This window comes from Heliangelus exortis, chromosome 8 (assembly GCF_036169615.1).
Source record: "Heliangelus exortis chromosome 8, bHelExo1.hap1, whole genome shotgun sequence".
In the NCBI taxonomy this organism is placed as follows: domain Eukaryota; kingdom Metazoa; phylum Chordata; class Aves; order Apodiformes; family Trochilidae; genus Heliangelus; species Heliangelus exortis.
Window position 1 is genome coordinate 18511382 of NC_092429.1, and position 27903 is coordinate 18539284.

At 36.8% G+C, this 27903-nt stretch overlaps 1 protein-coding gene across 19 annotated transcripts in view; it reads right to left on the minus strand.

Annotated features, from left to right (window-relative positions):
* DPYD (dihydropyrimidine dehydrogenase) overlaps positions 1-27903 on the minus strand; it is a 344906-nt gene that overhangs the window by 190153 nt on the left and 126850 nt on the right. For all 19 annotated transcript variants that reach the window (XM_071750810.1, XM_071750811.1, XM_071750816.1 and 16 more), the window contains one exon: positions 25573-25660. In XM_071750810.1, the coding sequence (XP_071606911.1) occupies positions 25573-25660 (88 nt within the window). The remainder of the gene's footprint in view (positions 1-25572; positions 25661-27903) is intronic.

Genomic DNA, 27903 nt, shown 5'->3' on the forward strand with positions numbered 1-27903 from the left:
ACAAAGGCTTAGTGCTGCACAATTAAAGAAAAAGTTTAGTTCCTCACAATGTTAGACCATTCACTGTGCTTTGGATCACACCCAGAAAAAAATTCAGTATTAAAATGCATTGATTTTGTATCACTGAGCTAAAATTAACATTAATAGAAAAAAAATTAAATTATGTCAACATCAATTTGATACTAAATATTTTGATGCTGTTTGGAAACCCTCATTTAGCTACCAGACTTCTTGTGCTAACCAGTGAATTCAGGAAAGCAGAGATTATGCTTCAGTTCCTTTATGCTAAAAAATTGCTGAATTCTACCTATTTCTTCTTTAGCAGGAATATTGTTCATGTAAATCATGAAGAGAGACTGAAGACAAACAACTACTCAGTGTGGGTCCATACACTGCTTTCAGCACTTCACAGAATCCTTTGTGGTCTCCCATAACTGCACATCGTTCAGTCTTAGCTGAACATATACACAGATGTTTAAAACCCAACTGCATACAGGCCTAGACAACCTGCTCTAGATAACCCTGGTTTTGAGCTGGGGGACTATGGACAGTGTCCAAAGGTTCCCTGCAACTATTTTATGATGTTATGAAACACCAGAAAGTTGGGAGCATAAACCATGGAAAAAAATCTGATTTTTTTTTTTTTTTTTTTTTTTAATCTGGTATTTGAAAATTCTATTGATACAATTAGGTAAAAGAAAACTATTCCCTATTAGGACATAGGTACAGGACATTCACAGAAAATTAAGATAAATTCACAGGCATCTACAGGCATTTTCCACAGGCCTTATATGCTTCTATGGGTTAGAGAGCTCTCCTAGCCAGTAGCAGTGTAGTAGGGATCAGACCCTTTCTTCACCCACCCATGCTACAAAGCTCAAGGATGGAGAGCTAGAAAACATAGTTTTCACATAAGGTTGGAAAGTTAATTTTTGAAACTCCTTCTCTCCATACTCACTTCCATGCTTTGATGTAGTACCATTCAAACTTCTTTTCCAGAAACCACAACAGGCCAACACACAGTCCCTTCTCCAGTAAGTGATGGAGTTGGGCTGCTCTTATCCAACAAATATCCTCACTAATCTTGTAAACTACTACTGCTGGACAAGGCCAAGGCCTTTAAATTAAAAATTTAATAAAAATTTAACACAAATTTCCTTCATTCTCAGATGATCTAAGTTATTAGTACTTCTATTACTACTAAAACAACTTCTTCAATATCACTGTCTACAGCTGTGGATGTTTGCACTCTGTAAGGACAGCAACTCTACCTCTGATGTTATTCTCTGACAGTTTACAACTCATACTGCTCAATACTGGAGTCTAGTTTAAGTCCATGTAAAAATCCCACCATGCAGATGCAAAATCTTGCTTTGCATATCTGCTGTTCTTTTGATAGAATTGTCTTTCAGAAGTTTGGTATTGACAAATCAGTTATACCAAACCATATCTGTCACACCAGTCTTTTTCATTATGTATTAATATTGATTCATATGTAAAACTGGAGTGCATGCTTGAACACTTGAACCTCCATAGCAGCAGATGTGTGAGAAAAAACTCAGATTAACAAAATCCTCTATTAAAATACCCCACTTCTGACTTCTCCATTCTGGAAACCACCACTTTATTTCTCATTGTATTACACATGTAAGCAAAAAACAAGTATTCACCCATGCATTCAAATGCAAAATCATTTTTTAGATCTGGATGCTAAAGGTAGAGCATGAACAATGAAAACATGTGACGAAAACATGTGCCTGATAACCCTATGCTGACAACTTCATAAAGCATATGCACAGATACAGCTCCACACCTATAAGTACAGGTCTTTTCAAAAGCTCACACTCTCAAACTTTTGGAAGGAGGGATTAGAATTATAACAAGTCTTGAGCCTGAAATCAAAAGCTGAGCAGATACTAATTTCTGTATCCAAGAGCTACATTTGTTCATGGTCGTCTCTATTGTCAATTTAACACAAAAGAAAAAGCCATTTTCAGAGACTAATAGCTCAGGAACAAATTAATGAATTAAGAAGCACCTCAGAATATTTTAATTAAAAAAATATTGAATGGCCAAGAGACAAAACTATTCCTAAATGCAGTCTTCGCAAGATAAAAAGAGATTACAATTGAGGCACCACAGGGGAAGTTTGGGGAACTTGACTCTTTACTTATTTATTCAATCATTTACACAGATATAAATTTAAACACTATACTGAAGCCAAATTTCCTAGTTCACAGATTTAACCAAATAGGAGAATATTAATTAATGAAAGGTAATTCACACATCCTTTCCAGACCTGGAAAAAGATAAACAGAATGACACATTCAGCAAATGAAGCCATCAGAAAAATACCATAAATGCAGTGCTATCATGACACTGATTAAGAAAGAAAGAAAGAAAACAGACAATTTAAAATTTTTGAACCCCTGTAATTAAATGTGTAACAAATGCAGCATACAGAATTCCTGGTTATACTGCACGAGCATGAATATAGCAACACCTTCCCATTTTCATTGCACGTAGAAATGCAAATCATTTAGGCACACAGCAAGGTATACTCTATGCTTGGCTGCATGAGTTATTTCAAAACCAATAGTAAAAAATAGCATTTAGTGTTTGTAGTGCTTCTATATTCAAGGTGCTACACAGTGAAACCTCAAAATGCAACAGATAAATATTTATCCCAGTACTTTCAGATGTGCAAAGACATTTAAGTGATTTACTGAGGGTCATGGTGTTAGAAGCAAGGTTGTGATGGGTCTTGAGCACTGGCAAAAGAGGATTTTTTAAATGCTGGAATAGTGGGTCTTTTATAAGAAGAATCTACAGCCCAGGAAGCATGCAGACTATTTCCTGCCCACCACAGTGTTAGTGCAAACATTGTGTTACCAGATATCTCCTTGCAATTGGAGTTGTGGAGGTACCCAGACCACCTGTGCCCTACACAGGAATCAAAGTGCTGAGAGAAACAGACAATATTCTTGAAAGGTCACTCTCTGAGGTCTTAGAAAGGCCATGGAGATGGGATGAATACCCCTCTAACTAGAATCAGGAATCAAGCCTCCAACATCTATTAATTACTGTAAAATGCTTATTTTTGCAACTATTTTCCCTTCCTTGTTTCAAAAAGATGGATCATATCTACAGGTCACTGTAGCTATTTTGCCATTAGCCTGTAAAGAATAGATATGAGTAGAAAGATTTGCATGTATCAGTGTGCAGCCACATTCCCTGCCTTTGGTAAACAGATGTGAATGTTAATATCGAAATCCTGGGAATAATACATTGTCAAAGGTTTATTCAGAGAGCAAATTAAAATTAGCACCTAATTAAAAGTCAGCCCATTTCCACCAACTCCACACAGAGTAGTAAAAGCTCAGCTGCTGAAACAGAGCAGGAGGTCACTATTTAATGAACTGTACATTTGAAGGAAATGGTCATTTGGTGTCAGCACAGACAATGGCAGCCTTCCTTCATGATTACCAGTTTCCACTATTTGATTTTTTTTTGACATATCTAATTATACATCTTCTCTTACCTGTCACCTAGCAACCCTAGCTGTGATTTAATTATGTTTTGAAAAAAAAAAAACAAAACAATATATTGCCTGACATAACAAGATGTTTATTCTTTGAGTAGAATAAGTAATGTAATTAAAATCAACCTAAAAATTCTCAAAATTAAAATGTTTCCCTCTTTTTCAGCTTACTACAGCTGACAAAAAATATCTTACAACGAACAGAAGGGATACAAATTCAGCAAGACATTTATTCTGTTCTTCTTCTCAAAAGAAAAAACTGACATCTCTGGTATCAAAGGAAGGAAAATACTGAATATGTGGTTAAAATAGATATATGAACTTTTGTTTTATTTTAATCCTTTCCATTTTTATCATCTAATGCATATGGCTCATGTCTTTCAGCTTTTATTTCTTCCATTTGCTTTTTTTCAATTTATGCATTTGATTATATCTAATATTTCTCCCTTTATAATTCCTTAATGCTCTCATTTCCACTTCCTTGTAGATATATTTTTCTCGATTGCCTCCCCTGTATCTACCATTTTTTTACAACTCTCCCTCCCTTTTCACAGGGTTTTCCCCTTTAGCCTTTCCATTGCAGGCTCACCCCACCAGCACTGTCTCTGGAGCAGCTGAAATTAACAGGACTCAACATCACCTTAAAAATGCCAGGAGAACTGAAAGCATTTCAGGCTGGTACTTTAAAATATAGACAAAGTGTATTAAAAAAAACCCAAAATACAACCAACAACACACACACACAAAAAGCTTTCTCTAGCAAAGTATTTAAGTCTAGTGGGGAAGTAATATCTCACACTTGATGATTTTGAACTTTTTGAGTCTGTAGATCACTGCAAGGAATAAATGGAGCTGTGGAACTGGCTCACTGAAGAAGTTATGATGTTGGAACAGCTGTACATGGCAGCATCTGCCACTGACTGCTCTAATGTAGGAAGTGTGGAGATGGCCATTACAAATATCATACACACTTTTGATATATGTCTCGGCTTAAAATTCTATATTAAAATATACACAGTTAATTTTTTATTGTGATTTGGGATTTTTGGGGTTTTTTTTTGGGTTTTGGTGTGGTTTTCTCTGTAGCTTGGAGCTTTTTTTGCAAAAAGTTCTTTGAGAAGTTTATTTCTTGCCATCACTTTTCTGCAACATCACAGGCTGTTGTACTGAAAATATTTTTACTCCTACTGAAGTCCATGAGCTGCAAATTAAAGTGGCCTCTTGGCACTGTCTATTGAGGTAAACAGCCAGTCAAGTTTGCTTCCTATACAGAAGGCAAGCCCCCCCTCAAGCAAATATTGTTCATATATTAGTCATTCACACATGACAGTGTGGCATGTGTAGTCACCCCAGACACTGCATCAGAGCTGTGTAGACAAAGCAGTAAATGCCAATAGCATTATTTACATCGTGTAAAGTGAAGTCTGTGCATAAGCTTTTGTGAGCGAAAGACCTAACATTTTTTTAATATAAAAAACATTTTAAACAATTCCTCCCACATTTCTTAAAACTGCATTCTAATTACAGAGTGCAGAGATCTACTATAAGTGATGGATGTTGTTTTGTATGTTGTTATGGAAACAAACCAAGTAGGAGTCTCTGCTTTGCATGTACAATTTTGAGTCAGATTTTACAGTAAATAACTAAGCTTTCTAGTGTATAAGCAGCAACACCATATGGCCATTAATCTCCACCCAAAGACTATGTCCTTGCTTGCCACTACTTGTTAAAATTAAGGTCTTTCCAGGAACAGAGTGAAAATCAATGAACCTGCTCTATCCTGTCATTGGTCAGTGAGAAACAAAATGGGATTGTCTCAATTAGGGACATTTTATAAGCATGAACATTTGACAAACTCAATCAAAACATTCATAATAAAGCAGTGTTTGTCAAATGGAATACAAGTTGAAAAATTCTGTAGCTCTCAAGACAGAACACCGGCCCTAAGAATGCTACAGCCATACCCAAGTATTTATCAAATTTAAGTTCCCATCAAATTAATGACATAAATACATTCGTTTCTAAATCATTACTTTGGTATTGAAGAGGTATGATGTGGGTACCTTCCAAACAAAAAGGAGACCAGTTTTCCCTAAGGAACTCATTATTCATAAACAGAGGTTCACAAAATGGTTGCAAGTGAGATGTATGGAAAAAACTACATGAAGAAAACATCAGAGAGGTGTGGTTTAGTAAAAAAATAACAACTTTAATTTCTCTTCTGTGGGAACTGAATGTTCTGGATGTACCAGATCATGATTCCTCTCCCAGTCATTTTTGCTCATGCAAAATGCACCAGGAGGTGCTACTGATTACCTTAGTTCCTACACTGTACACTCCTGAGCAGGTTCCTAAGCAGATAAAAAATGTTCTCCCGAGCCCCAACCCTAAAAGAGAAGGTGCATCCACTTCTTCATGAACTTTCATTTATCAAATAAATTACTTTTAAGTGTAGTTACCACCAGTTCATACATCAGTGGAAGTCCAGTGGTTTCCTGCCTTGCCCACACCTTTGTCCCCTCTTGGAGTCATGCCAGAAGCATTCATGGATTTGCCCAAAGTGATCATGACTAGGCTAACATACAACAGTTGTTACAGGCATCTGTTTCCTGGCTGCTGCTGACCAGTATCAGCCAGCCTCATATGACCTAAGAGTCATACAACTCGATCAAGTCAAAGCCTTCCCTGACATTAAGGCCCATCAACAAACCCAAGCTATAGAGCCTCCTTCTTTTGCGTCGACATTCTCAAGCACACCCCACACATCTTCCTTTTTGATATCACTCCATTTCCTTGCCAAAAAGCCAGCCACTACACACACACACACACACACACACCCTAGAATGTGAAAGCTTCCAGGAGCAGCAGGACAAGAACAGAAACTGCCCCAGGCTTGTTTCATCACTTCCTTATTCTGGTATCTCCTACCACTGATCCTAATTTTTCTTGCTCATATAGGAAAGTGTAATGTTACTCTGGTTAGGGTGGTGTGCTTCCTCACCCATTCCTGACCAAGAGACACTTCTGCCTGGGAAAGCACTAGTAATGAGCCTCTTTTGACACTGGATATTTATGCTGCCCTACCACCCTTTGCTGCATCCCTGGGTGAATTCTAACCAGGCCTTAATGTGAACCCATTAGTTATCCTGCAGCTTTGGGGACATCTAATATACACCCTGAGTCTGCACAGCTATGGATATAACCCCTCTGCTGCCTCCTCCTAACATTTCTCACTGCTAATTCAGACATCAGGCTGGAACTTGGCTGCGGCACAGGGCTTAAATATTCTTCCTGGTGCACAGAACAACAGTTTGTCCATCATCTGAATAGGCAGTGCAAAGTGTCTTTACAATAAAGCATACAAGAGGACCAGGCAAAATAAACAGTAGCCTTTTGTTCTGGCTTGTTTGCCTGAGCAATGTTTTACAACCTTTGGGCCAAGTTTTTATTTTTATATTGGAAGGGAAAGCAATGACATTTAGATTGCACAGAAGGTGAATCACAGAACTTGTAAAATTACAGAGGCAGGTAATAAGGATATTATAGGGTGTTTTATAGGTGATATAATTGCAGTTATTTTTGATAATAAAAATCCATTGAAATTAGGATCTGAATTACACATAAATGTGACCACAGGGCTGTGCTTCTAGAGTCTCAACTGAGTACTGGATTCTCATCTAAAAGTGAAACCAGGATTGAAAAACCAGCAGCCAATACTGGTCCTCTACAGTAAGAATAACTAACACAGAGGGAGTGAAATGAAAAGAGCTAGCAATGCATTTTCCCCCAGCATATCAAGCAGGTTTTCAAACAGAAGTAGTGGTCATCAATCACTACCTCATTACCAACCTGTCATCTGGGTTTAGGCTAAATGTATTCTGGCTTGCTGCCATACTAAATGTTCAATGAAACATCCTTAAGGCTCTCTACAAGTTCAGCTGAAGTCGCACATGCTATACATCAAAGAGGAACATTAGCATTATCATAGCTTAATAAATAGTGCCATTCTGGCAATGTAATCCTATGTTCTAGAGGTATCTTCCATTCCCAGTATTATACTGCTTAAGTAAACAATCTTGCTGTCTTGTGTGAAGGTTAGTGATAAATTCATGTAAAGATAATTAGTCATTCTGTTAGAGATACACTACCATCCCAGCTGAAGAACATGAGCCAAAATAGCACAGGATTTAAAAGCACACAATGAGATAATGAACTTCATCTTGAAGTATTAGTTCATAATTCTTGCATATTGTGATTTTTTTATCCAAGTTTCATTCTATTGGAAGACAATGATGACATCTGAAGAACCCTAAATCAATGTCTTTTCAAAATAGTATTGGTTTTAATATAGGACTTATGCATACCTCTGGGATGCAATACAGCCACTAAAATGACTGCAAACTATATTTCAACAGCTGTGAACACTGCTTGCTTTGAGAGTAATTCCTAACTTAAGTAGGGATACTTATAATTAGTCTTTCATTGCCATGTAAACTTTAAGAACTAAGTCCTAAACCTGTTTTCAAGTTTTAAAATGCCAATAAACGTACGGCTAGATTCTAAAGTGGAAGAAGCTTCAAGAGGCACCTTAAGGGGAAGCCTAATATGTTTTTCTATATCGGAAATAGTTCAGCCACTGATTTTCTTTTTTTAATAATGAAAAATTATCTATAAAGTAAGAATACCTTTCTGTCCTTGTATAAAAACTTTTATTTATAAACACTACACTTGCTATACCATTCCTTAATGAAATAAGAGAAATGGCACCAATATATTCAGTCACACATTTTCAAATCACAGAATTATCTGAGTTGGAAGGGACCTCCTGAGATCATCTAGGCCAACTCTCCCACTAAAGCAGGATACCCTAGAGCACATTACACAGGACTGCATCCAGGTGGCTTTTGAATATCGCTAGAGAAGGGGATCCACAACCTCCCTGGGCATCCTGTTCCAGTGCCTTGTGACCCTCATAGTAATGAAGTTTTTTCGTATGTTTAAATGGAATTTTCTATGTTCCAGCTTGTGCCTGTGCCTGTCTCCCCTCCTTCTGGCACTGGGAACTACTGAGAAGAGTCTGGCTCCATCATCCTTGCACCCACTCTTTAGATACTTGTACACAGTAACAAATCTCCTCTCAGCCTTCTCTTCTCCAGGCTAGAGTTGCAGCTCTCTCAGCCTTTCCTCATAAAAAAGATGCTCCAATCCACCAATGATCTTATGATTTTAAAATTATTTAAATGATTTTAGGTATGTAGCAGAAAATCTATCTTGACTAGTAAGCTGGGCTTGTTTTAAACAACACACATTGAATTTAAACAATGGATTCAAGACCTTACCTATTATCTGACCCTTTTTCTTCCTATTGTGTATTGATCTAAACAAAACAGTATCTGCACCAATTCTTGACATAAACACAAGAGAGAGAATTTACATGAGTCAGCAACTTTTCTTTCTTCATATAGGTGTAAAGAAACAGTTACACACCAGAGTGCTCTCCACACTAGAGTAACTCAAGAGAAGTTGGGAACACTTTACAAGAAATAAAGAATACAAGCTGCACGGTGTTTGAATGGTGTCTTCCTAGAGAGGGAATGGCAGAAGATGATGTTTTTAGAGCATGTGTCCTGCTTGGCAATAACAATGCTGGATGCTGAGTCCTTCTCCCATGTATTCACTGAGGCATACATACATGAGGAAAGACAACTCACTTTTTAAATTGAAGTTCTGACAAACTGGAAAGACAGGCTGCTAAATGGTTTTGGTCTGAACAGGGCTTACAAGGTATATACTGCTTTCTTAAATCATGCTCTCCCTTTCCTATCCTGTTGCCTCATCTTCTAAGCCCCTTAACTACAAGTCATTCTTGAGTCATTTTCATCTCTTGTGTATTTGGTGCATAACGTGGGTAGGGGGAAAAATATGACTGGCTTTCTAAACATCTTTTTCTACAAAAGAAGCCTGCCAATGGAATCACAGCAGGTCTGTCCTCTTCCATGCCTGACAGCTTTCAGACCTAGCTGCCTAATGAAGAAATTTGGATCCAGATTCTTCAGTATAGAAACTACCAGATTCGCAATGCTTCTGACAGCTTTTGCTTCTGAAGTCACAGTTTGGCTGTTAGACTAAATAATACAAGATCCATGTAGCATTATGTTAAATTCTGATTCTTTAGATTTGTTTGATTTATTTTTTTTCCCCTCTCCCTATAAATATACATGGGTCAAGATCCCATTAGAGCTCAGAAGACTTAAAGTCCAGCTGTTATTCCATATGTTCTCTAGGCCAACAACTGCTGCAGAGATACTACCAAGACCAAGGTTGGCAAGCTGCTCTAATGCCACTTAGCTTGTAGGTTGAAAGGTCACATCTTTAATGTAGTCAGTTTGTGGCTTTCACAGTAAAGAGAGGGAGTTGCTAATGCTGCTGGAGCTCTATTTTATGAAATTCAGTGACAGTAAAACCAGATGCCCTCCATTTTCATAATTGCTTTACCTGTCTGTACATCCTTGAATAATATCTTCTAGGGCCTGATGAGGAAAAGAGCCAACTTCTCCATGAACAAGGGAACCTTCTAACTTAAAGCTATGGCCTTACTCAGGCACCCTAAGAAAATGGCTGAAGGAATGGTCTGAGGACAGGATTATTTTCTATGGAAATGAGGCTTGAAAATAAAGAGGCTTTTTTCTACTAACTCCCACTGTCAAAGAGTTGGCAAGACTAGATGAGGAACAGAGCAGAAAAGGATGTATGTAAAGAAAGCAAATGCTACTAATACAATCTTTCAGGATCTTAAATAAAACTTCTGATAAATAATGATGATTCTGAGTAACCAAATACAATGTGACTACTATGCTGTAGCCCTTCACCACTGAATTCCACAGACAAATCTGAGTGGGAAAAAAGGTTCACAGAAGAGAGCAGTACATCATCCAGTTTTACTAAAACATGGCACACCTTATTAATAACTTTACCAGGTTATGATTTCTCTGCATGAAAGGAAAATAGGTCATTTTAGGAAAAACTCTGGCCAGAGTTTATGCACACTAAGTGCTGAATTCAAAGAGGAAAAATATTTTGGATGTCTACTGAATTAGAGCAGAAAAGAGGTGCAGAGGATAAGGTATATATAAATAATAGGTGGAGATTTACAAAACAGTATAGACCAGAATTTCTAAATATTCTCCACTGCAGAAAAAATGTTCCACAGTTGCTGGTCTGAAGTAAGATGAGGAAATGGGAAAGCAGGCTGCATCTTTCACTGTCCCATCATAACCTATTTCCAAAACTAGAGAAAAGACAAGTTTTCTCTGACTCAGGGGGCCAGGGCACTCCAACTTGTCTGAATAAATGCTGCAGTTTCATTGAAGTGAAACTGTACAATCATCAGCTCTGAGTGATCCATACTCCTTGGCAGCTCTGAATAGAACCAAGGGACCTGACACTGGGTTGACACACACAGACATGTACCACAGAAAGACTAAGGTCCCATGATAAAGGAAGGGAAGTCTAGAAGGCTACCCAGAAACTACAAGACTAGGCAAGACATGAGCAAAAGCAAAATGGCCATCTGTAGTGCTGTTATAGTCCAGATTAACATTAATTTTTTTTGTTTGTTTTGATCCACGTTACAAAGTCCAACCATCAAGGGCTGGGTGCAAGCATAAACTTCTATTTGACAATTGACACAAGCAAAATGATAGAATCCCATGAAAGTCTGGGGAGTATGTTGCCAGGCAAAAGAGGGAGAGAGAGCAAAATGGAGAAGATACAAGAAAAGAGAGAGAGAGAGAGTGAGAGAAATGGGAGAGAAAGAGTAAGAAAGTGGAAAAGAAAGAGCGAGAGAGTCAGAGTCACCACCAGGGTTACAGCTGTCCGGCAAGTTTTCTTCAAGATGGATCAAGTTCTGATCCTGGGAAGGGACCGATGCGAGATGGTGGTGGGTCAGGAGCATGACACGCGGCCACAGAATGGACCACTTTATATACCCTGAAGTTCCTTTGCTCCAAAGGGGCAGCTGTCAGTCAGCTGCCACAGAAGCCAGGTTCATTAGCATCAGAGCCATTGAAGGCAGGCTGCCTGCAGGGGACTTCTTCCAACTTGCCACAGAAGGGTGGAGTCCCCAGGAAGCCATCAGTTCTTATCTCCTTCCAGGTGTCACCCCCTGCTCTTATCAGGTCAGGCCAGGTTCATTAGCATAAGTACAATTAAGGTGTCTGCCCCACCCCTTAGCCAGGGTTATGGTGCCTGGGGACTTCTGTCCTGCTTGTCCCAGCATTGAAGGCTGGCCCTGAGTAAAGGGGTATAAGCTCCACCTAGCCATTAGTTCTTAGGCTCACCTGTATGGGACTTCTTCCAACTTGCCACAGAAGGGTGGAGTCCCCACGCAGCCAGCAGTTCTTATCTCCTTCCAGGTGTCACCCCCTGCTCTGCTCCAGCCAGGCCAGGTACATTATTAGCAACTTCCTCCATCCTAACCAGGGCTATTAACTTTAAAATTGTCTTTTGAGGCGAATTCCAACAGTGAGATCAGCAGACTCTCACACCATCCCGTGGCTTAAAGGACAATTTTAAATAATCACTGGGGTAGCGATTACAGAGAACTAGAAGAGAAGGAGAACAGAACAGGAAACGGGACGAGAGAGAGAGAGAAAAAAAGAGAGAGGGCTTGAATAAATAGAAGTGGAAAGAAAATTAATCTTATAATTGTCAACAATTTGACATGATCTGATTATAACAATCAAATACAATTTTAAATCACCCTGTGAATAAATGTTACAACATGACAGTACTGACTAAAACAATAGTAATAACAAAATTCTTCATTGAGGAATATCTTGGATAAAGGGTAAGCAGTGACCACCATGATAGCTAAAATAGATGTACTTTAGTTTACTATTAATATTGGTAATTTCATCCCTAGTCTGGGGTTTTTGTCATGCCATGTGCATACAATCAAGCACACAGAGCTGAAATCAAATATGCAGCTTAGGTATGAAGAATCAGACCTTTGTCCATACAAATGCCCTCACAGCAAATTTAACAAATTTTAATGACACTACAAATTATCTTATTTTCATTGAGTCAGAATGTTTTGGGTTGGAAAGGATCTTTAAGATCTACTGGTTCCAATGCCCTAGCATGGGCAGGGACACCTCCCACTAGACCAGGTTGCTCAAAGTCCTGCCCAACCTAATTTTGATGTTAAAATTGCATCAAAACTTTTTTTTTCACTTATACTGTATTTCTAAGAAATAATCCTTTTTGTTTGCATGTGAATAGTTAGCTGTATACAATGCCAAATACTAACATTTAAGGGACACTGCAGTATATCAAGTTTAAGCCTCATTTCTGTCTCAAATGATAGATGCAAGAATTCCAACCAGGTTGATTTTCAGAACCAGTTAAGTGATTTGTATTCAGAGCAACATTAAAAATCCCCATGACAAAGTGTACTTGAACAAAAATATCCTGGTTGTGACACATTCTTTACAACTAATGTGTTTTCATTTTTCATGTGTTGCATCTCATTTATTTTATTCAGACACACATAGTTAAATGTACAAGATAAGGTAAGCTTCCAATATCTTTGAAATAATATATCATTTCTTAGAGATGTTTCACCCACTGCAAGGCTGCTACTCATTAATCAAACATGATCAGTATCTATCACTGCCCAGTGCTAAATAAGAAAACCACCTCATTTTGAGTTTTGATTTTATTCACTGGTTAGTCCCTGACCCCTATACTACCTCATACTTATTGGAAATATGGAAGCCCCTACTGCATGGAATATCATACTACAAGGAGTTTTATGAGGACTGTTATACAAATGGACACCTAATTTTCCTTGAGAATAAAGGAAAAAAAGTCTCTTTAACTTGGCAACACAAGTGCAATCACAGTCCTCAAAGCTCTTTTCCAACGAGTAAGTAAAATCTAAACATGTAAGACAACTATTCCTGGGTCTAGGTATTTTCATATCTGAAATGCTGAAATAAATTATACTATGTACTTAAAAAAGGTGTATTTCATCTTTGGTAAATTATAAAATTTAATTTCGGAAAACAGTATTTAGGATATAATACAACAATAAAAGCATAATCCTAGAGGGAAAGTTTAAAGGAAATGGTACAATGTGAGTAATAAGGTATCTGATAAAAAAATTTTACCTCCTTGTGATCAATGAAAAATTGTTGGATTCATGCCAAGAATGAAAATCAAAATTTGTATTATTTAATTAACTATTTTGGCCATTACACATATTTTTCAAAATACTGGAATAGAAATGAAATTTGTGGAGGCAGCACAAATTGCAGGTTGCTAGGAATGAAGACTCCTGTAGCTCCAAGGAACAACCTGAATGTTTGTCAGCAAGAACAGTCTGACTTCTCCATGAGCACTTTTATAGCCCTTTTCATGCTGAGTCTTACTATTGCCATTTGATAGTAGAGAAGAATGAAGAAGACAGTGAGCCAAGAGGCCAATAGCCAGAGCCCAAGTCTCAGTCTCCACAGCATCACACCACATCACTTCCCCCAGAGATCTACTGAGGTGCACGATTTATATTTTTATTTCTAATCAAGTGAAAAATTAAAGGCAGTGAACACGGTTTCCAGTTAAAAACAATTACCATTTCCTGCCACAGCTCCAATTCACTCAACTCTCCTTTAACTAAACATTTTGTTTGCATATTCTATAGCTTTCTGAATGAACACTGAATGCTGCACTTGTATCTGTGATTATTCACTCTGCAAGGCTGATTAAACACATTCCATTCTTGCAAGCATGGCAGGTCCACAGAAGTGACTGAGCTACAATGTGTATTTTCTCTGCTGCAATACAATAAGGGGCACATTCAGCACATGCAAGGGCCCATATTTGCATTTGAAAAATAAGGAATCAACTTGCTAGTGTAGTGGGTGTATTAAGACTCTTATGTCTCTATGATTTAAAAAGTGCTAAGATGCATTGGGCTTTCCAGAAAAAGCTGTGCACAAAAAAGCATAGATTTTAACAAATAGGGGTGATTTCTTTAGATGCTGTCTACTGGGAGAAGGACATCAGTTTTTTTAATGCAGATTAACTCCAAGCTTTCTTATCAAGCAGCTACTACAGCAACAAAACAAGCAGGAACTTTATCCCAATGATTAGTGCAGAAACCACAACCAAACACCTTATGTTTCCTGCACAAAATGATCACTACGTCAGTCTCCCCCAGCTCTGCAGATTTCTTTCTGCTAGGAACAAGCAAGGACTCAGACACTGAGAGTATGGAGTCAAACCAGCAATTTAAAATTCCTGGGAGAACTTCAGGGTCTGAAGAAGACTTGGATTCAACCTAAGCCCACTATCCCCTGGTGGGGATGCCATGCCCCAAGCTCCTGTGCTGAAGCTGCAGAGGAGGTTGCAGAATCTGGGCTCAGCCTTCACCTCAGGTTCCCACAGGGAAATGCTCTGTGAGCCCGCTGGGACTGCCTGAGCTTTGTATGGAGTGCATGGGGAATCCTTCTTCCTCACAAGGAAAGGATCAGATACTTAAAGCTGCCTAAGAACTATGCAGAACAGGCACCACAATGCCCCTTTTCCTTAGCCACTGAGAGCGTTTGTATCAACTCAGGAGCACCCTGCAACATAAAAATGGAAACAGCTGCTATTTGGTTGCCCCAGTGCCTATAATCATTGGAGTAGTTTGGGTTTTTGTTTGTTCATTTGTTTTGAAGCAACCCTGATCTAACTCCCTAAAAGTTAAGGAGGCTTCTCTCAGATGAAAATTAAGCCATCATTTTTCATCTACAAAAGATTTGTATTGGGCCATAATAGCAGCATCAAGGCTGTGTTCCAGAATGAACAGAAAAGCAATCACGTCTAAGTCACCTGTGTATTGAAAAAAAAGAATTGTGGTATTTTCAATGTCTAACTACTAAACAATATGCTAACTATAAAAATAGAATAACTCTTTATTTTAGAAGATATGATTCATTCTCATTTTGAAAAGCCCAATGTATTTAGAGAAAAAGCTCTAAATATTGTCCTATTGAGAAATGGTCTTTGATAACGGTTGATGTAATGTCAATGTAAATAACATCCAGGAGCTGAAATTTCATTATCTACTAAATTATGAGAATCTATTTAAAAATACACATCACACTCAAGTAAAAAACCCCCACCCATTATCATTAGCCATAAACCAACAATGAATTATTTCTAATAAAAACAATCCTAAGAAATCTGCAGTGAGTTACACCATTTTCCCTTAGATCAATGAAATAGTAACAAACAACCCCCTCATGAATCTTAGAAATGTCTTAATACACCCCAAGTTTCTACTTGGTGACTAGTAATTTCAATACAATTACACTATTAATATTAAAGATGAATTTGCTAAACCTGTTGATCTTTAAATTCTCATTATTCATTCTTTTTCTTCCTATGAAACTAATCACCAGAGATCATTAGAGGGAATTTCAAACCATCATCTTAGCTGCTGAATGCAATTTCACTTTCTCTAATGCTTCATGTTGAGCTTGGTGCATTTTTAGCACAAATGAATGAACAATAGCCAAAGGATTTCCTGTGAAAGAAACCACTGTCAAGGACAATGTTTGGAAAATATTTTTCTCTTGTGAGATAAACATGCAATTTGTATTAGCATTGCCCAAACACTATGAGTACTTAGTATGCTTATTTCTGTCTTCCAATCTTGTAAACATTGTTTTATAAAGACAATTTACAGTACATTTAGCGTTAATACACTGAAAGCACTAACACTACCAACAATGAATCCTAATTACTGTCTATACCCCACCTCATGACATCACCAAGGAAATGCCAAATTTTGAATATGATTTGACACTTTTAAATGTGCATGGAAGACTATCCATGTGACTGTGCACAAGAAATGTCAAATTTAATCTCAGTCCTATAGGACAAACCAGAATGCTACATAAACCCAGAGAAATATTTGCATATATTAACCTTTCTTTTAAAAGACTTGCAATGTGATACATACTATAATATTTATATGCTCTATCCTAATTATATACACAATCTTACTAATCATTAACATATGTTTTTACACAGTGTCTTAATTTCCCAGTAAAACCAACCATATGACTGGCATCTCTGAAAAGTATAGATCAGAATAGCAAAGAACAATTTTCAAGTATCATCACCATGACAAGTGGTTCAAAAACCTGGATAATCTCTATCCACTCAAAATTCAAGACACAGCAGGAAAAATATTTACATAGCTCAGTTAAAGATTACTCACTATAGTAAACATGTAAAATGTTCTCCTCAGATATTTGTTGCTTTTAAAAACTACCATCCCATTAAAGCTAAAGAGATCTGGAAAGTAGTGGATGTGCCTTCCCATGAATAAATAAGCTATTGTATTGGATAATAAAATTACAACTATTACTGGAATAAGAAACCTTTTTGATTAACATGTTGAGCCTGAAGGAAGGACTGAGGGATCCCGTTAGGAAGAGGCTGCAGGCAAATAAAGCTACAAGTCTCAGAACACCCTCAGACTGTGAATCCCATTCAGACAAACAGAATCACTAGTGAGTGGGCCCCAAATTATATGAAGGAGCAAATCTGCCCTCAAGCATACCCAGGTGTCGGGATTTCCCCCTGAAAGGAGGTAACACAACTAAAATGTTCCTAGATTAATAAAGGCCTGACTGCCAAGCAAGGATGAAAAGAGCAGCACATGACTGAGAAGCACAAGAAGCAGAGTCAGACAAAGCCTTGAGCCTTGCTCACACCCAATGGTGACTTCCTAGAGACCACTCTTGTGATGCAGAGAAGTTGCAGATCAAGGTGGTTTCCTAAACCAATCTCTCAAAGTCCTTCAACAAGTACTACAAATCCACAGCAAAAAATCCAGTCTTAACTTGCCAAATCAATCCAACAAGCATATACACCCCTTGTTTGGTGGTGTTTTGGTGAAACAGAAACAGCATATATATGAAACACAAAACAGGAAGACTGCTTAAAACTTTATTCATTGACACCAAAAAAAGTGTTTGCCATCGTCTTACCAAGAATTGGCCCTAAATAAGTAAGAATTCAATATACTTCCTACTTCTGTACAATCTTGAAAAAATAACAAATCAAATGCAACAAGTCTAGGTTTTTAACCAGCCTTTTATCCTTCGGAAGAAAGATGAAGGATAGTAAGGAATCTCTAAATCTATTGATTAAATTCTGTAGTGTGTCAGTCCTCCTGTAGTATTACGTAGAACATTTCAAAAAGTGTTTGAGTGCATTAAATGCATACTGGACCACATGTTTTCTCCTTACCAGGAAAGAGAGATCAACTAAACTAAATGGATATGAACCAACCTACAAGATATATTTCAGATGGTTATTCATTCTGTGTCTGAATACAAGTGTGGAAGTAAAAAGATGGTAGCATAATTACTAGATGTACATTTAAAAATAAAACTCATTATTGCAATGAACTTTCAGAAACAGGTAAGCAAGCAAAGCACTGAAGTGTGTAACATCAGAATATGCAAATGCAATAACAAACATTACCATTTTGTTCAATATTTTCTCTTCTTATGTCATTCCCAAACATCAAAATTCTTAAAAATTGACTGCTTGTACAAATTACTGAAAAAAAATGCTAGATAATGTTAGAGGAATTAATCTAAGATACTGAAAAAATTCTCCACTCTTAAACCTATATGAGTCAAATTGATTTTGTCATTATATTTAGATGATCATTTCCTCAGGGAAACTGTCCAGCATCTTGGAAAGAGACAAAAGAGCATTTTGTAAAACAGGTGCAGTAGAGATTGTTATGCTAAGCAGTTTTTTGGTAGAAAAGGCAAGTAAATAAAAGCATGAAAATCTGTGCAATTGCAAGCGTATAACTTAAGGATGCCCTTGGGCCAATTACTAGTATTTTTGCAAGTGTCCTAAGACTCTTAACAATAAATAAGATGTTCTGTGCATCTGAGCCCTTAAATCATTCAACTGCCTGCTGTTTCATCGGTGTACCAGGAACTTTCCATCAGTATCCAGAGCAGTAGTGAGGACGACAGCCATGAAAGAATAGCTTGCTACAAGAAGAAGAAGAAAAAAAAGATGCCTCAAATATAAAAATTCTTGGAAATATCTATATTATTGGTCTCCAGGTCAGTTGGCACGCTGGGACTAGAAGTAAGTTCGAACATCTGCTGTAAGTGTGTAAGAACAACTTATTTGACAGAGTTCCTTTTCTATTAATTTTTCTTTTTTAATAACAAAGTATTTTTAGATTGACCCAGAGGTTGAGAATACATGAATATTGAGGACTAGCCAGTTTTGTACAAGAGCCAGTTTCTAGTGTGATTTCTTAGTAATTCCCTTCATGTGAGACATGAAAAAAATTAGGCAACATGGTGTTACAGAGGGGTACATTCATCCTCTAAGCTGTGAGCAATGAGCAAAGGCTCTCCAGGAGGTAGAATATAAAGAACCCCCATTCTTCAATGCATAGAGCTGTGTAGGCCACTTTCCTTGGAACTTCATTCCATGTAGTTGCACTTTGTGTGCAGTTTTGATTATGTTGGGTTCTGTTTTACACTATAATTGTAAATCCATTTATCATGGGCCTTCTCATAAAAGCAAAACAAACACAAACCCAAAAAAACCCCAAAACAACAAAAAAAATGTAATAGTTTATTTTAAAACTATTTATTTTACTGTAAGACAACTATGAAATCTTTTTAACTGTTTTTTTTTTTAAATCCTGCCATTGCTCTTCATCACTGCTGATCTTCAAACTGTTCAAGGTACTCTCTCTGACGTCATGACTCATCTTGATGACTTAATTTTCATTATATCTAATACAAAACTATCATTGCTGTTCATAGCTAAATGGATTTGACTATTTTGAATAAAATGTAATTCCAAGTGTTTTCCCTGGCTCTGCAGCCTCTATTAGCTTTAACTACATGAAGATACTGATGTCTGAAAGGCCACTGTTGTCAGCACTTAAAACCATGGTTGAAAAGCCTCACCTTTGCAAGATTCTGAGACAGTGACAATCCTTGTCTACAAGTGTTAATAAAAACAACCCAGAAACTAAACTAAGTAAGCATTTATTTTTAGTATCTAGCCAATGTTGTTTCCAACATGATTCTTTCATGCACTACCTTACAACATATTATTTTTCTCCCCTGCTTTTTGTGTTTTATCTGGTCTTTAGCCTTTCCCTTGCAGAAAAAACCATAATCAGTCAAATCTCAAAATACTTATATTATAAAAAAATAAAAATAAAAATTAAAAAAAAAAAAAAAAAATCACAACCAGAAATAGAGCTGAAGATCCTAAGAGCCTACATTGATGCAATGCTTGTATTACAGTTCCATCGTTAATCAATGTGCATTATATTTGAAATGATTTGCTACATTACCACTGAGCCAAACAGGTTTTTGCAAAGAGGCCTAGAAGTACAATTTTAGGGACCATCTTAAATGCCAAAAATCAGAAAACAATTTTGAAAAACAACCAACCAGTAAGTAAATCCTGGATATATTTTCAAATTACTCTGCCTATAAACTTCCATTTAGAGAGCATAAATGAAATAGCAATCAAAGAGAAAGGAAAACTCAGAATACATGGTAAAACAAAACCAAAGAAGCAAACAAATAAAAGTCTGTTCACAACCTGAAACGAGAACTATTTTGAATATCACATATTTCCTCCATAATGTCTGTGCTGGCCATGGGCCTACAGGCCCCAGATTTCATGTCCTCCAAATTTAGTTTATGAATCAGGAGTACGATGCAAATTTTTTTCCTATAGCACAAGCAAAATGAACATCTGTTCACTTTTTGCCATGTAGGTTTATATCTGTGTGGGTGGGTGTGAACAGAACTCTTGATGTGTAATATTCTTCCCATCTGCACACCAGGTGGCACTGCATAGTTAATCAGAAGATAATAACAGGCATGAGGAGATTACTTACTTTTTGGGAGACAGTAAATTAGTCTCACAGGGTTTAGTTGTGTTTTTTTTTTAAAAACAAGGAACATCAATGCTTGGACTTTTAATTTCATTTTTTGGTGTGTAATTTCATTCCAATCAATGGAATCATCTGATTATATTATTGTTTGAATGCTGTGTTAATTAACTATGAATGACTGCAATTATCACAAAGGTTGTTTCCACAAGGGATTTCATTTTTTTTCCTCTTTTTTAATGTACTGTTTTAACCCTTACAAGCAGGATATACTGCTTGCAGGATACATCTAAGGAACAATCTGCTTAGATTTAATCTGCATGCTCATCTAACTTACCATTTTGTAGTATTTGATAGAGCATCTAAATATCTTAATACAATAAAATTGTCTTTATTGAAATTCAACATCACAAGATGGAGGAAGAAATAAGAAAGGTTCATTACCGACTCTATTTGCCCTATAGTGAGAAGTTAATTAGAAAGTTAGTGCTACATGTTTAAGCCTATGGGCATTATAAAGTGTCTAAACAGTATCTGGGAATGGGGGGTTATGTTTAAAAAAATATTTTATGAAATAAAACAATCTTTGAAGATAGTTTCTTCTCTGATCTTCACATAAAGAGAACATAAATGTTATATAAACAGCCTGTGTTATGACAAAATGTTGCAGAATAAGGATAGAGGTTTTGTGTAAAAAGTCTTCTCCGGAAAATATGTTCATGGTGATAGTTTCTTTATATTTGTTTGAATGTCAAATGAAACGTCCTTAAACACATTCAATAATTAGGTCATTAATTTTTATTCAATTAAATGGTTATTTAAAAAAAAAAAATCTGTGTTTTCTCTTTCAGAAACAACATAAAATGCTTTTTAGAGTCTTAAAAGACCCACAGAATTCTGATTTCTGAAGGATGTAGCTGAACTACAAGAAGGATGAATCATAAAATCCTGGTATTTCTGCATTTGCTCTGACATATAAAGTCCTTTTTTTTAATTTTTAATTTTTTTAAAAAAGTGAGTATTCTACCCTGAAAATCAACCAAGATCCACAGTAATACAAAGCACAAGGTCCCTTTTGCTGCCTTACTTTGCTGTCTCTGAGGCCCATGTGCTCTCCCCTCTAGGCTCTTACCCCATCATTGATTTCTCCTTTTGCTCTCAGCATGCTGAGTCTCTATTGCCCTCAGCTGCTGTGGTGTTTACAGAAGGCAGCAACTGCTGCAAGAGTTTTTAATGGCAAAATTTTCAAAGTGATTTGTCAGGTCAATCACAAATTCTTCAGAAACATTTCTTATCAAAAAGCAGAGCTGATTCCAGGTAAAATATGTTACGTGTTATCTATTACATCTGAAAAGTTGGGGGGTTTTCTATGTAGAGTTTGATCATAGTTTTAAAACTTTGAACATTCAATTGGGAGATTTAATATCTACTCATTAATGTTTGTGAATAAGAAAGTAAAACCAAAAGACTTGTAGCTGGAAGATAAACAGAATTTTTAAATGAAAATTTTAAGGGCTCTAACTCTACATCTTTAATTCTTAATCAGCATTTTTAATTGCCCAGTGAAATAAGACTAAATAAGTTTAGAAATTTCACAAAACTAAATTACAATTAAAACTAAAAAAATAAAGCAGGAACTCTCAAAGTATATTTGAACAGTTGTTCCTCCTTTTGAATGGATGCTGGACGCTTTTTTTTTCCTGTGAAAAAATTCTCATGTGTACTATTGTCCATCATTACTTTTGATGTAAGAAACTGAGATTCATTGGCTACCCTTTACTATTACATTAGCTGTAATCTGAAATTAGGACTGCTGAGAAAAACAGAATGTTATGTCTCTTAGGCCCTTGTAAACAAAACACAAGATACACCTGCTGCCAGATGTTGCAAAATTTACATCTTTGTAGAGAGAAAACTTAGAAGTTGAAAGTAATTGATGGTCAGGGAGGAGGTGATTCACATATTGATCCACTAGAATTAAACAGAAGTATAGCATTCAGAAGTAGCTGGATGAAACACAGTTCAGATAAGGCAAAAAATGTGAGCTTGAAGGAAAGAGCTACAGAAAGAAAATAACTGACAATCCTATGACTGAGACTCACCAACTATTTTTTTCTAACATTCTGCTATTAGAGGGCAGTGTGTGATTGCTGTGTGCCATTGGCCAGATTGATGTCTTTCATTACCACTCATCCAGGTAACTATGAAAGTTTTTCCTTGGATCTAGTCTTTAATTGTTCAACATACATCTTTGTAACCCAAATTCCACATTAGTCTCTGCAATGTTAGACACACAGCCACAGCCTAATTGGGAAGGATAAGATAGTGCAAAAAAACCAGTGCAGGTAAAGTGATACTCATAATGAGACCCAGAAGTAGGCAAAGGTTGGTGACACGCACTGGCCACCTGTTCATTTTCAGCTCTAGTACAAGGTGTTTTTCTAGGCTTTAAACAGTGATCTGTAGGCACCAGGCTGCCTGGCTGAATAGTCTGCCACCTTAAGATAAACTACCATAGTCTCAACACCTCAGTAAGCACACACTGGAAGCCAAGCCTCTTTTTTATTGTTATTTATTTTAGAGAAGGGCTGTTAATCTGTATCTGTCTTTGAATTTCTTAGGAGTTCTTCACCCTTCAGGTCTGAAACACAGCAAAGATACTGACTAGAGCACACTTTTAAAACCTTCCCGAACAGCTCCCACAAAAAAGTCTTTGCTATTCTTTTTTTCTTTTTTTTTTTCAATATGGTCACTTGCTCGAAGAGCTCAAACCCCAATCAACTATGCTTTACCCTCCACAGAACCAGATGAGGAGTCTACTGCCCCTACCTAATGCAGCATTCCCACTAAAAAACAGATTTTTTCTGATCCATAACCTTGTAGAAAATAGCTTTCAAAGTTCTCTTTTTAAGTCCACCTGCCCTCATGTAGCTGGCTATTTACAAGTGCTCTTCCATTTCATGAATCACACATGAACTCTTGTACAGCCCTGACTGATATATTCTTGAGTTCCATCTAATTTTCAGGATTAAAGTGCTCTTTAAGACTTTGTGCTCTTCAAAAATCACATTGCTATGAAAAAAATCTCTCACAGTGTACTCCCTCATCCCATCAGGGACTTCATCTTCTTTTACATACCCATTCTCTTTTCCTTTCTTTCACTAACAGGTAAGATTGAAAACTACCATATTTATTTTCCATTTTATATAAACTGTGGTATGTCATTATTTTACTTCCATGATTCAGGGTAATGTTAAAATGTGATATTTAATTGAACATGTTTGTTCAGTAGTCAAAGAACACAAAAATATATACAGTACAGATGCATTATGGAAAACCTGCTGTTGTTAAAATTTTATAAATGCTCTCTTGCATTAATATAGATAACCTTAGAAATCTGTAATCCCTGGGTTTATCTTCCATGTTTCATTACCAGTATGCAAGGCCACATTACTGTCCAATGTCTTACACAGTATAGTAAAATAGAGATGAGAGGCAGATATGGGGGTACAGAGAGAGATCAGCTTCATCACAAATGCAAGATAACTTCCAGTAAAAAAACTTTGTAGGAACACATAATCCTTCATTAGCATTTATGCCCTCTGTTTCCTACTACAATCAGAGAACACGTGGTTTACAGGAGAACTACGCTGCAGATACCTTCTCTTGTTTATTAAAATGCTGGCTGTGTCTCCTTACCTAGCATCTTAATGGCACAATGCTGTCAGTATATATTTCTATCAAAATTATTTTATATTAGGATAACTTAATTAAGGTAAGAAAATAAGCTCACATAAATAAAACAAACATTCTAATCCCATCTGTAGTGCTCAGTGGTCATTTTTGCTAACATTTAACTGAAATGGTTTTTTTGATTTCTGAGTCAGAAATGCAGGGGAATCATGCTGATATTCCAAAAATGACTGAATTCTTCCCTAAATGCTAGCCTCTCAGAAAAATAAATATTTTTTTATGAATGAATCCCTCATTTGTGAGGTTTCACAAAGCAGTTTGAAAGACAGATTAAAACAAAGAAGAGAAGTTGGACCATTCCCTTGTATACAATTACATCAAAACATGACACATCAAAATTCCTATGCATAGAAGTTCTCTAACAACGTGAGGATTTAGGATTATATAAATCACAACACTCTCTGTACTATAATCACATGACAGAAAAGACCTGCAAAGCTTTTTATACTGCATACCCAGATGGCAAACAACAGTTGTCGCTGTACTAAGAATTACATCTCTGTAATCAATAATAGGAAGGAGGAACAGTTGGACAACTTGTTTTCTATTATGTTCACTTAGGCAACGTCTAGATCAATAAAGAGCATTAAGCCTCATACCAACTGCAGACGATGCCTGCTCAACATGCCTATCATATGGTAGCAATGGGTCCAGCTGTACTTCAAAATACTTGTAAATGGATAAAAATGCTAATCTAACATTAAAAAAAAGCAATGATTCAAATAGCAGGCAGGTGCAGGAATTCTTTATCACATGAGAGAAGACAGGCCTGTGAGGCCAGTTTTAGTATAAGCCAAAGTCACCTTATTTTAACCCATCCCATTATTACATTTCACTGCATCCTATCTGAAGGATGTTACATACTTTATATGAAGGAAAGAAAAAAAGCAACCAAGCATGGTACCACTGGCTTACATATAGACTTACTAATTATGTGGGTATAATAAGCTATTTGCAAAAATTGAAAATTAACTTCTGTATTGCTCTGGGACAATATGGCAATTAATTACAAGTAATTTTTTATTTCGTCTATTTTTTAACCGTTTAAACTAAAGAAAAAGAAATCCATTTAGCTACATTTTCATCATATTTAAAAATCTATCATATAGATGTGATTATGTTAAAAACACCTGCCTTAAGACAGCTAGCTTTGGCTTCCTGTTTTTTTTAAATTTTCCACATATTCCATACTTTTATAATGCACCAAACTGAAACCATCTCATGTCATGCTATTAACACAAATGAAAGTCACAGTTTATTCTTATACATAATTCATTTCAATATGACAAAACACAGGTCAGTGAACTGCTCTTACCTATTCCAATAAAGACTGCCTGATAGCCATCTTCTTTCAAGGTATGGAGTGTCATTCCATTCATTGCAAGGCCTTTGTTAAAAACAATCTGAAAGAATTAAAGATTACTTGCTCTTAATGTGATAATGTTAAAACAATTTCTATCATATCCTGTACCCAAAATCTTCACAGAAACTTTTAGTGAACAAAGCAATATTTTTTTTTTCCCAAGACAACCTTAAAAGGCCAGATTTGCTCTGATTTAAGCGAGTGGCCCAAACTAGGTATGGGTAAAAGGTACCACACTAGAGAAAAAACAAAAAACAAACAAAAAAACAGTTTAGGAAGAGAAATAAAGAAACTAAAAGACATGACATTGTTCTCTGTTGACAGGAGTTCTGAACAGCAAAGTTTTCTCACACAGTATCAGGAGCTTGGTATCCAGCTGTGCAGAGTGCAACTCCAGTCCCTGAGGAAGGATGGTATTGCTTTGTGCTGCAGCCTCAAAGCTCACAGACTGAATTTTGCACTGAGACCACCACTACAATACCTACATGCCAAAACTCACAGCAAAGACAGTGGCATTTGTGTGGGTTCAGCAAACCTGCCTGCAAAAGACTGGGGCAGAGATGGTATTAAGTCTGAAGAAGGCTCTGTGCAAATTACAGCGTGACTTAATCATTCATTGTAAAACACACTGTTCTGCCTGGTAACCTAAAACAAGTTTTCAAAATTACAAATGAGATCAGGTTTGATTTAGACTTGAAATTGCTAATTTTAACTTAGATGAACAACAATGCCCAGGGTGTGGTGATTGATGTTCGTTTCTTGAAAGAAATAATATACAGTAACAAAAATGCACCTATAATCTGTAATTGTTTCAGTTCAACTACTATTCAATTCCAGAAGCAAAAGCTGAAAAAGTCTTGCAATATTCCACCTGTAACCCTGCTTTCAGCAGCCACTGCACAGGCTCAGCAACTGAAGTTTCTATGAGAGTGAGACAGGGAAGAGCTTTTGCTGTGTCCTGCGTAGGGGTCATGCGACTGCAGACACACACACACCTTCTGCTCATCTCTGCTAACCCCAAGGCTTTTGAGTGCATAAAGTGTGTGTGATTCCTCTTCTGATATTTTGTACTTCTTGACACAAGTATATATGCTTTTGTCCCTGTACTTCAGATTCTCTGAACTTGAATGTTGTCCACCCAGTTTTTGTTATATCACTTGTCTATTCACTTTACAAAACGCTACCCTCTACTGTATAAGCACTAATACCTTGTCATCTTAACAGTTTAGCTTTCATGGCATTGTGCATCTTTGGTTTTTGTTTTTTTCCCATTGGTTAAAAATAAAAAGGCTTACTTCATTTTGTGGAGATTTAGTATAAATTTGAGGAGAGTTGGAAAAGCCATGTATAGTTTAATCCTTTCAAGAATACAGACTACATCCTCACTGGCAAAAAAAATGCATTCCATAAATTGTCATTACATTTTGTATCCTATTATATACATATGATATGAAAACCTAATGAAGGAATTTAAATGGCAATACTATTTTATGTGGGGATTCATAATACTCCTAGGGCCTAGCTCCATAATCCTTATTCAGCTGACTAATTCTTACTAATTTCATTAGAATTGAATAAACAGCACTACTGAGTATTTACACAATACAGCGCCTTCCACCACAGATCTGGAATGCTTTAAGTAAACACCAGAAAATATTTCCAGCTTATAGAGGTATAAAGCTAAGATCCTTAGTGAACCAGATTGCCAGAGGGTCAATTGCAAAACAATGGCAGAGCCCGGAAACAAATTTACATTGAGATTCTCTGCTGTGCTTCCAAACTGCAGGGGACTCACAGGGCACAGTGACACGGTGGCTCCATCAGCCCAGTCTGGAGACCTTTGCATAATGGGGGGCCCTGGGGAACTGAGTTTTGTAGAGGGTTCCCAGGAGCCTTTGCCCAGCAATTTTGTCAAAAATTGTCTAGGTGCTCTGGTTTTAGCCCCATCCCTAATTCAATCTCCATTCCATTACTCTTTTAAAGGGCTGCAGAGGGATCTTTAGAGCAGAAAAATAGACCTGTAGCATTTAAAGCCTTATCATACAGCTTACCAGTATTTTACCAAAACCTGAGCAAAATGAAGGTCTCGCTTGGATTTTGTGGCAACAGTCTACTGCTTTTACAACATGAACCAACACAAAAGATTCCAATAAGAATTTCTTCCTTCATTGAACACTTTAATATCATGTTTAATATGTATTATCCCTCCTGGTCCTCAAAAACTTGATCCAGTGATGCATTCTACATTTGAAACTTCTATTAATAAGTGCAGAAATGGTAAAC